General features: G+C 49.1%; 1 protein-coding gene and 1 long non-coding RNA gene across 2 annotated transcripts in view; both read left to right on the plus strand.

The window, feature by feature from the left end:
* Nucleotides 1–10,879, plus strand: part of LOC108803515 (cocaine esterase-like) — a 15,776-nt gene that overhangs the window by 706 nt on the left and 4,191 nt on the right. Inside the window, exons 2-6 of the mRNA XM_018575352.1 lie at nucleotides 43–181; nucleotides 1,741–1,874; nucleotides 3,526–3,679; nucleotides 3,988–4,101; nucleotides 5,849–5,944. Coding sequence (XP_018430854.1) covers nucleotides 43–181; nucleotides 1,741–1,874; nucleotides 3,526–3,679; nucleotides 3,988–4,101; nucleotides 5,849–5,944 — 637 coding nt within the window. The remainder of the gene's footprint in view (nucleotides 1–42; nucleotides 182–1,740; nucleotides 1,875–3,525; nucleotides 3,680–3,987; nucleotides 4,102–5,848; nucleotides 5,945–10,879) is intronic.
* LOC108803517 lies at nucleotides 9,524–10,201 on the plus strand. Its single transcript, XR_001942288.1, has 2 exons — nucleotides 9,524–9,574; nucleotides 10,145–10,201. It is a non-coding gene; the product is annotated as an uncharacterized LOC108803517 (long non-coding RNA).

A 10,879-nucleotide genomic window follows, 5' to 3' on the forward strand; every position in this document is an offset into this window, starting at 1 on the left:
CTCCTCCCCTCTAATCCGATATCTGTATTCTTCCTTTCACAGGTGTGTGCAGGACCCGGCCATGATGAAAACTATCATAGACGTGGTCAAAGCCAAATTTGTGATCCCGCCCATATCCGAGGACTGTCTCTACCTCAATGTCTTCACCCCGGCCGACCGCGGACAGGACGCCAAACTACCCGTGAGTGCCCAGATGCCGCAGACGGCGGGAGATATTGCCGGGTCATAGCAGGGACGTGCGGTCAGGGGAGGCTGGGCGTCACCTGGGGGCGGGGACGCGCGTGATGTTGCCGTGCGTGCACGATGACGTCATTTTTTTGACACCAAGATGGCCGCCGGCAGAGAGAGGAGGGAACGTTCACCCGGCGGGATGAGGTATGCCGCCGGGTCCCCTCCTCTCTCCTGACACTGCCGGGCTCTCGGGCCGTGACCGAGTGCCCGACATTTCATAAGGGGTGACACCAAAATAACTGTCGGTCATTTTGGTGTCGCCCCTCCAATGGTGGGGCGCACCCCCCTTGTGACGCCACTGGCCTCACGTAGTATTATGAAGAGAAGCTGACGGCTTTTTCTCCATTCAGATCGGCTTCTATCAGGTTACACAGCAGCGAAAGCCTCCCCCCCCCCTCCTCCCCGCTGTGTCACCTGTCGCTGCCTCCTAATTACAGGCGGCGCTGCATCCGGCTCCTGACAGGTAGTTAGGTTGCACAGCGGCGGGCTTCCCCACTGCTAGTGTAACCTAACTTGGTGAGGCAAGAGCTGTCACAGCCTCTACTCTGTGTTAGAGGCCTGAGCTCTGTGGATGGCTTGGACCAATGGCAAAGCGCCATGGGTCCAAGCTGTCCAATAAAAAAAAAACAGTGAGGGACAGCTTGGTTACCAAGCTGGGGGTGGGGCTTCAATTAAACAGGGCGGAGCTTCGGCTGGACGGGAGGAGCTTTGGCGGGATGGAGGGGTGCCTCACCCAGCACGTCACTGGATCATAGCAATCGTCGGTAGTCAGAAAGCATTTTATCGAGCCCCCATGTAGGACCTGTGTCATGCTTCCTCGGTGTGTGGCTTTGATTTCCATCTCCTGACACCTACCATCAATCTCCCTGCCTGAAATGTGTAACTGTCAAAGCTGCAGTGCATGAAACATCCCCAGAGATCACAAGCCAGCATCTGTGCCTCCCCGGTAACATTGCAGGAACCAGCACAGCCACTTCTTGCTTAAATTTCAGCTTAAAGGGAACCTGTCATAACAGGCTAAGGGAGGTTGCCATCGCTCAGGGCTCCCTGCCTGAGGATGCGAGGGGCCTGGATGTCATGTGATGCTTTAGTACTTGACCTTGAGTGTCAATGGTAAGGACTAAGTGTGCACGTTTGTTCCGGATCTGTGACGGACACGGCCAGGCACCTCACATTTTCACAAGGAGGCCAACAACGGCAGCCTTTATAGTTCTATCATGACAGGTGCTCTTTAATACAAACTTTATAGTTTTTTCATTTGTAATTTTATACATTTTGGTTCGGTCTAAAAATGGCCGTTTCCAGTCCCAGCTGATGGTGGTATTATGGCACAGATAGGCCACTGCGGCGGTGCACCCGATTCAGGGGGTCAGCTCACCGTTTGGTTCCCGCTAATGTCGCCATGTGTGCAGCTCTGGTGCATGTGAACGGATGTGGGGGAAGCCTTTGGGTGGGACCGGCGGGGAGGACAGGAGGCTCAGTGATCTTTTATTGGTTTTCTCTCTCCAGGTCATGGTGTTCATTCACGGAGGCGGATTAGTTATGGGAGGAGCCACGATGTTTGAGGGTTCCGCCCTGAGCGCCTACGAAAATGTCATAGTTGTTTCCATCCAGTACCGGCTGGGGATTCTGGGCTTCTTCAGGTAAAGCCGCCACACACACGGCTCTCAAATCAGGCGATCCGGAGATAGGTAGATCTGGACTTTACCTTTATAAGTCAAGTTTGGCTCCGCCTCCTCTTGCCCTCCCCTTGGTCAGAACTTCCCATCCCCCCATCACATTTCCCAAGATCCTTGGCTCCATCTATAATGTACATTTTATTGTTTTACGGTAATTATTATTATTTTTTTATTACTTTATCATATTTTTATCCTTTTATTTTATCTCAACTGTTTTATTTCTTTATTTACTTTTTTGTTGTGATTGGCTGTCGCAGTGATAACAATAATCAGGAACCGTGATGATTGCTCAATTTTTATCATGAGTCAGAGCAAAGCGCAGCCAGGGAACAAAGAGCACACACAGCTGCGCGCTCCTACACTATATTGCCAAAAGTATTGGGACGCCTTTACACGCACATGAACTCTAATGGCCCCCCAGTCTTAGTCCGTAGGGATCAGTATTGGGTTGACTCCGCCCTCTAATGGCATCCCAGTCTTAGTCCGTAGAGTTCAGTATTGGGTTGGCTCCGCCCTCTAATGGCATCCCAGTCTTAGTCCGTAGGGTTCAGTATTGGGTTGGCTCCGCCCTCTAATGGCATCCCAGTCTTAGTCCGTAGGGTTCAGTATTGGGTTGGCTCCGCCCTCTAATGGCATCCCAGTCTTAGTCCGTAGGGTTCAGTATTGGGTTGGCTCCGCCCTCTAATGGCCCCCCAGTCTTAGTCCGTAGGGTTCAGTATTGGGTTGGCTCCGCCCTTTGCCGCTATAACAGCTCCGCCTCTTCTGGGAAGGCGTCCACAAGGTTTAGGGGTGTGTCTATGGGAATGTTGGACCATTTGTGAGGTCAGGTACTGATGTTGGGGGAGGGGCTCGCAGTCTCCGCTCTAATTCATCCCAAAGGTGTTCTATGGGGGTGAGGTCAGGACTCTGTGCGGTCAGTCACGTTCCTCCCCTCCAAACTCCCCCATCCGTGTCTTTATGGACCTTGCTTTGTGCACTGGTGCGCAGTCATGTTGGAACAGGAAGGGGCCGTCCCCAAACTCCTCCCACAAAGTTGTCCAAAATGTCTTGGTGTGCTGATGTCTTAAGAGTTCCCTTCACTGGAACTAAGGGGCGGAGCCAACCCCCGAAAAACAACCCCCCATAATCCCGCCCCCCACCAAACTTTACACTTGGCACAATGCAGTGCCAGGCAAGTACCGTTCTCCTGGGGCAACCGCCAAACCCAGACACGCCCATCGGATTGCCAGGCAAAGAAGCGTGATTGGTCGCTCCAGAGAACACGCCTCCTCTTCTCTAGAGTCCAGTGGCGGCGTGCGTTACACCGCGGCATCCCACGCTTTGCATTGCACTTTGTGATGTCATTTTTTGGTAAAGGAAACTTTTCGTGTATTTTCCATCACATGACCGGTGGGATTTTTTTAGGCTTCTTGTGACAAGTTGACTTCTAGAATTGTAATGTTCATCCCCTCGGAGCACCGGCAGGTAAGTGGCCCCCGGGGTAGAACTATCACCTCCGCTATTCTCCTCATTTGCTTGACTCCCGTAAAGAGTGGAGGAGGAGACTGTAAATTTGGGGTGAAGACCATTGGTTATAGACTTGTCACATGATCTCTGGAACATTTGTTTGCCGTAGCTCCGGGGACAGCCAAGCTGCGGGGAACTACGGATTCCTGGATCAGGTGGAGGCGCTGCGCTGGGTGAAGGAGAACATTGCGGATTTCGGGGGGGACCCCGACTCCGTCACCATATTCGGGGAGTCCGCTGGTGGGGTCAGCGTCTCCGCATTGGTAAGTCCTGACCACACGCAGCCAACCTTTGTCTCAGCCCAAATATCCCAAGTCCAGGGCAGCTTCTCAAAGTATCAAGACCACAGACAGCCAGGAAACGAGCATTTTCCTCAGGAGGTCAGTAGCCACGCCCCCATATATCTCTCCTTACCAGAATGAAGCAAGGATGAGAATGACAGCCCTGGAGCACTTTACAGACAAGTCACCGATGTCAGTTCTCATATTTCTGTGCTGACAGGTTCTCTTGAATATACTGTTTCCGGAGCGTGATACATTGTATCTAATCTCTCCCTGACTTCCTCTGACAGGTCCTGTCCCCACTAGCCAAGGGCTTGTTCCACCGAGCCATCGCCGAGAGCGGGGTGGCCATTATGCCGGGGCTGATCGCCAGGTCTGTCGGGGAGATCAACTTTGTGCGGAATGTAAGTTCTGGCTGTTCTTGGAAAGACATTATCTAGCGCAGGGGTCAGTAGTATGTAACACAGAGTGCAGGGGTCAGTAGTATGTAACACAGAGTGCAGGGGTTAGTAGTATGTAACACAGAGTGCAGGGGTCAGTAGTATGTAAGACAGAGGGCAGGGGTCAGTAGTATGTAACACAGAGTGCGGGGGTCAGTAGTATGTAACACAGAGTGCAGGGGTCAGTAGTATGTAACACAGAGTGCGGCGGTCAGTAGTATGTAACACAGAGTGCGGGGGTCAGTAGTTTGTAGCATAGAGTGCAGGGGTCAGTAGTATGTAACACAGAGTGCGGGGGTCAGTAGTATGTAACACAGAGTGCGGGGGTCAGTAGTATGTAACACAGAGTGCGGGGGTCAGTAGTTTGTAACATAGAGTGCGGGGGTCAGTAGTATGTAACACAGAGTGCAGGGGTCAGTAGTGTGTAACACAGAGTGCAGGGGTCAGTAGTATGTAACACAGAGTGCGGGGGTCAGTAGTTTGTAACATAGAGTGCGGGGGTCAGTAGTTTGTAACATAGAGTGCAGGGGTCAGTAGTATGTAACACAGAGTGCAGGGGTCAGCAACCCCGGAGAGGAGATCCACCGGAATTACATGGAAGAGATCCAAGGTCACCGGGGTACAACACGTGTACATAGATTATCTAGCAAGGCTTGTTAAATGCTAGGACAGGCTTGAAGAGTTCAGGGGTCAGTAGTATATATGTATCTCTATCGTACAGGGCGCAGGGGTCAGTAGTAAGTAACACAGAGTGTAGAGGGCAGGGGTCAGTAGTATGTAATGCAGGGGTTAGTAGTATGTAATGCAGAGCGCAGGGGTCAGTAGTATGTAATGCAGAGCGCAGGGGTCAGTAGTATGTAATGCAGAGGGCAGGGGGCAGTAGTATGTAATGCAGAGTTCAGGGGTGAGTAGTATGTAACACAGAGTGCAGGGGTCAGTAGTATGTAACACAGAGTGCAGAGGTCAGTAGTATGTAATGCAGAGCGTTGGGGTCAGTAGTATGTAACACAGATTGCAGGGGTCAGTAGTATGTAACACAGAGTGCAGAGGTCAGTAGTATGTAACACAGAGTGCAGGGGTCAGTAGTATGTAACACAGAGTGCAGGGGTCAGTAGTATGTAACACAGAGTGCAGGGGTCAGTAGTATGTAACACGGAGTGCAGGGGTCAGTAGTATGTAACACGGAGTGCAGGGGTCAGTAGTATGTAACACGGAGTGCAGGGGTCAGTAGTATGTAACACAGAGTGCGGGGGTCAGTAGTATGAGTCAGTAGTATGTAACACAGAGTGCGGGGGTCAGTAGTATGTAACACAGAGTGCGGGGGTTAGTAGTATGTAACACAGAGTGCAGGGGTCAGTAGTATGTAACACAGAGTGCAGGGGTCAGTAGTATGTAACACAGAGTGCGGGGGTCAGTAGTATGTTACACAGAGTGCGGTGGTCAGTAGTATGTAACACAGAGTGCGGGGGTCAGTAGTAAGTAACAGAGTGTAGAGGGCAGGGGTCAGTAGTATGTAATGCAGAGCGCAGGGGGTCAGTAGTATGTAATGCAGAGCGCAGGGGTCAGTAGTAATAGAGATGAGGAGGAGGGAAGAGAGGATAGAGATGAGGAGTAAGCTGGTGTCCAGGCCACAGAGAGGGGTGTCAGGGGGGACATCACACCTTGCTGAGCCTCGGCCGTCCTGTAATCAGAAGCCATCTTGTTGTTGCAGATAATCGCCAACGTGTCTGGCTGTGATACGGCGTCATTGCTGGATTGTCTGAAGGCAAAATCTGAGGAGGAAATCCTTTCCATAGGCGCTGCGATGGTAACATATCCTCACCTTCCTTGTCTCCGCATTGTACAGACACATATTATATATTATATTATATATATATTCCAGGACATAACCACAGCGAACGGCTGAATATTTCCATTTATTATATAAAAGATAGATAAGTAAATGATAAAAAGGTCAATAATGGAAAGCCAATGATGGCACCTCGAGGACACGTCCTCCCACTGGAAGTAACACATTACACCTGCTTCAGCATGAAGTCAATTTTGGGCAAAATATAGCGGAGAGTCTTTGTAAATTGAACGAGAGGGTGGTGTTACAGCGCTAAAGGTTAAACTAACGAGAAGTGTAATCAGTGATATAGTTTAAATATTCACATAAAAATCATCAAGTGTTCCTTAAAAAGTGTATAAAAGGAACTGTGAGTTTAACACCGCCTGTGAAGAATTATGTAGCAAAGAAATAAAATGATAACAGCTAAGATGCTAAATATTCACAAAGAAAAAAAAAACGGAAAGCTAATAATAGCACGTGTGTGGAAGAACGTGACAAGTTGGAATAATAACAAATAATGGTGAAAATGTTACATTAAATGATCGAAAAAAGATCCCGATAGCCACACAGTGAAAAACAAACAAAAAGTTTTATCAATCAATTAACGGTATTCTTGCGAGAAAAAAAAAAGGTATCGGAGGATAGGAAAAAATTGTTGTTGTTCAATAGATGATGTCTAAAAGTCAGAAGAGAAAACACAAGGTGGGTACTATTGGTCTTATTGAGTTCGATCAGCAGCCCCCTTGTGGACGGGTACTCACCAGAATGAAGTAAACACATTTTTGGATTAACGGCAAACAGGTCCACGATCTTGTACCAATTAAAAACTCAGTTCTTCCCGCGTTGAAGCTTAGCCGGGAGGGAGTGTATCCGATGCGGTGCTGGAGATGTCCCGCATACACAAAGATCATTTCTGCGAGATGCGCTGTCAGCGAACTATCTCTCGGGGATCCGCGCAGTGTTTAGGAATCAAGAAGAAAAGAGCCCTCATGGTGAAGTAGGTAGAAGCATACGGGTTTATGAAAACATATAGTAACTCGCATATAAAATACAGGAGGTCCGGCCGGTAAGACAGCTCAAGAACCGCTATGTAGACTCCTCGTGTGCAAATGACTCTGCCTTTTTTGACGCGTTTCGTCATGTGACTTTCTCAAAAAAAGGCAGATGTCAGGTAATGGGGTGGACGCTGGTATATATGTGTTCTACTAATTGATTCTGATTGACAACCAATCAGCAAGTAAATCAAAAAAAGCTAGGCATCCGTTAATTTGAACAAGTATCAAATCTGATACTAAAAATGAGTGAGTCACCATAGGAAAAGAAAATAATACATTGGAACACCAAAAGGATAAGATAATCAAACAATCTATAGCATTTCATTGGACTTGCTAGTACCGCGTTTCCCCGAAAATAAGACAGTGTCTTATATTTTTTTTTCCACAAAAAAAGACACTAGGTAGAGTACACTTCTCGTTAGTTTAACCTTCAGGTCTCGTTCACACCTAGGCGTACTGCCTATGCGCGTCTGTCGCGCGTTTTTTAACCCCTGTTCGCAGTAAAAAAGTTGCGCGACAGACGCGCGTTTCCGATGGCTACTTGGCTGTATCCCAATGGAAACGCGCAACAAAACGGCCCAAAGTAGTACCTGGACCTTTCCAGGCGCGGGCCGTTTTGTAGCGCGTTAGGGACGGGCGGAAATACGCCGAGGTGGGAACCAGACCCATTGAATACAATGGGATTTAGATGTTTGAGCGTTTTGTAGGGCGTTCGTCGAGCGTAGAACGCGCTACAAAACGTTCAGGTGTGAACGAGGGCTTAGCGCTGTAACACCACCCTCTCGTTCAATCTAAGGATACCTTCTCCTTTCACATACAGCTGCTCTAGGTATTAATATATTATAGTTATAGTTCCAGCAGCGCAGCTTCATCCGTTCTTTTTTAGTCTTTGTAAATGGGTGACGAGGGATGAGCAGAGTGATTGCACGGCGTAACTGCGGATTGAGTCTCGAATGTCACCATGTGTGCTGATTAGGTAAAATTTGCTGGACCGCACAGAGACAAAATCACATAGAGTTGTTTTCTAGCGAACCCTCGTGATCCGTGCCGATCACATCACTTGTTTTAGTTAAACAAAGGGCGGGGTTTCTCCGTTCCTCAACATCTGTTGTCATGTTCACAGCCAACGAGGGGCCATTTTTGTGGCGCAAGAACAGGTTCAGGATGAAGGGAAGGGAGTTTCATTAACCCTCAGGAGACATTTAAAGCCCATTGCGCCCTCCCCATTGACTCCAATGCATTCTATGGTAGCAGGAGCTGCTGGTACATGATGGGCCTCCCTTACCTTTGCTAGTAGTCACCTGCTTTGTAGCTGCACCGGACCAGGCACTGACCCGCCAATGGCAACAATAAGGCTTCAGACACTTTGGAGGTTATATAGGTTATTTGCTCAGTTACATGAGAGAGGCATAGGGGCACAGAGAACCCCAAAACAGCAAAATATAAGGACTTCTCATGTCAGCAAGACAAATGGATGATGTCTCAGATTCGTGGCCCTAGATATCTCAGTCGCCTCCCAATGCACATTGTCCTCTAACCCCGTGCAAGTAGTCACAGGTACCTAATACAGGTGAGCAGTGAAGTCTCCATGCAATGTCCATCTGGCAGTAGCTTCCCCCATGCTCTCCTGGACATTCTTCAGCAGCATAGCAGACTCTTCTGAAGATGCTCCAACAGGCGGCCATCTTCCTGATTCTCCAGGGCCCTGACGCAGACCAGCTTAGATTCCTGAGGGTTAGGACCAGGCCCCCACAATGACATCCTCTCCAGGCAGCAACCTGAGAAGCCAGGGACCCTTCTGAAAGGTTGCTCCAAATATTTATCCACCCCACTCATCAACCTCAGCTCACATCACTGGGATAAAAGCCCCAGTGATTGGCCAAGACAGACATACACAATACACCATTGCCTCTCCCAGTAATTACTGGAGACCGCTCAACATCAGCAGGCAGAAATAATCAATGTCCTGAGGTTAGGAGACACCTAGTGATCACAGATAACATGAACCAAGCTCAGGCTGGTTACAACGTAGCTGCAAACCCACTACGGGGTCTATATATATGAACAATATACAGAGCCATTCGTCCTGTGGATCTCTGGATCCTTTGTTCTGGGCAAAAAGAGGCAAAAACGAATGTTCTTGGCATATTTTCTTTCAAATGTAATGTAATACTTCATTATGGCCACTAGATGGAGCGGGGGAGCACAGGAAGTCAGCATTTAGTTATGTGTGCAGGATTTCTGTGTCGCACAAATATCACAGCATATAAGGAGGTGTGTTTGGGGGGGGGATCTCTGGATCCTTTGTTCTGGGCAAAAAGAGGCAAAAACGAATGTTCTTGGCATATTTTCTTTCAAATGTAATGTAATACTTCATTATGGCCACTAGATGGAGCGGGGGAGCACAGGAAGTCAGCATTTAGTTATGTGTGCAGGATTTCTGTGTCGCACAAATATCACAGCATATAAGGAGGTGTGTGTGTGGGGGGGGGGGCAGGGGCGACTCATTACGGGTGTGACGGAGCAGGAATTCGGCTGGTCCGTTCCCTCGGTAAGCAGCACAGTGGCGGAGTGGTTAGCGCTTCTGCCTTGCAGCACTGGGGGTCCCCGGTTCAAATCCCGGCCATGTCACTATCTGCATGGAGTTTGCATGTTCTCTGCATGCTTGCGTGGGTTCCCTCCGGGTACTCCGGTTTCCTCCCCACACTCCAAAGTCACGCTGGAAGGTTAATTTGCTCCTCTCTAAGTAGGCCCTCTATGTATGCATGTGAGATAGGGACCTTAGATTGTAAGCTCCTCAATATTAGGGACTGATGTGAATGTGCAACTATGTAAAGCACTGTGTAAAATTGTCAGCGCTCTATAAATACCTGTAATAAATGAATAAGGGGCGCGCGCTCCCGGTGACATTGTGGATAGGGAACGCTGCTGCGCAATGCGTTTCCAGTCTGGGGTTTATTTGATCAATGAAAATTGTATACAAATTGCTTAAAAAAAGATACAAAATCTTCACTTTAAAATCCCTAAAAAGAATCCAGGTGACCCAAAACCATCCGAGGTTCCCTGTAAATGGAGGTTGGCGGTCATGTGACTGATTTTGCTGTTTCCTCCTCGTTTGCAGACCCTGAATATCACCGGACTGGCGGAAGGAATGGAGAGAGATTCCGTCATCGCATTGCTGCACAGCCACCCGATGCTGGTACGATGGCCTCCGCGTGCGTCCGTCGCTGTCCCAGCCGCGCACATTCTGTGAATCATCGTCTTGTCCATTTTCACATCTGTGCTGGAAACATTCTGAGCCTCTGAACTGGGAACTCCGGACCATCCGATCAATACAACGGGGGCTGTCCCTGGTCTCCGGGGGCCTTAAAGGGACCGACAGCTAAACACACAGGAAGTACACATATATACACCAGTATATAGGAGATAAACAATTTGTAACAAACTACATTGTAGTGTAGTGAGACTCGGAGCTTCCTGTAATAAAGACCGCTCACTGCTGCTCTCTCTCCTTGTGCAGGGTGACTGGTCTTGTCTCCGCCCCCTCCTGTAATAAAGACCGCTCACTGCTGCTCTCTCTCCTTGTGCAGGGTGACTGGTCTTGTCTCCGCCCCCTCCTGTAATAAAGACCGCTCACTGCTGCTCTCTCTCCTTGTGCAGGGTGACTGGTCTTGTCTCCGCCCCCTCCTGTAATAAAGACCGCTCACTGCTGCTCTCTCTCCTTGTGCAGAGTGACTGGTCTTGTCTCCGCCCCCTCCTATAATAAAGACCACTCTATGCTGCTCTCTTCTTGTGCAGGGTGACTGGTCTTGTCTCCGCCCCCTCCTGTAATAAAGACCGCTCACTGCTGCTCTCT

This window comes from Nanorana parkeri, unplaced genomic scaffold (assembly GCF_000935625.1).
Source record: "Nanorana parkeri isolate BGI_ZX_2015 unplaced genomic scaffold, ASM93562v1 scaffold3820, whole genome shotgun sequence".
NCBI lineage: Eukaryota > Metazoa > Chordata > Amphibia > Anura > Dicroglossidae > Nanorana > Nanorana parkeri.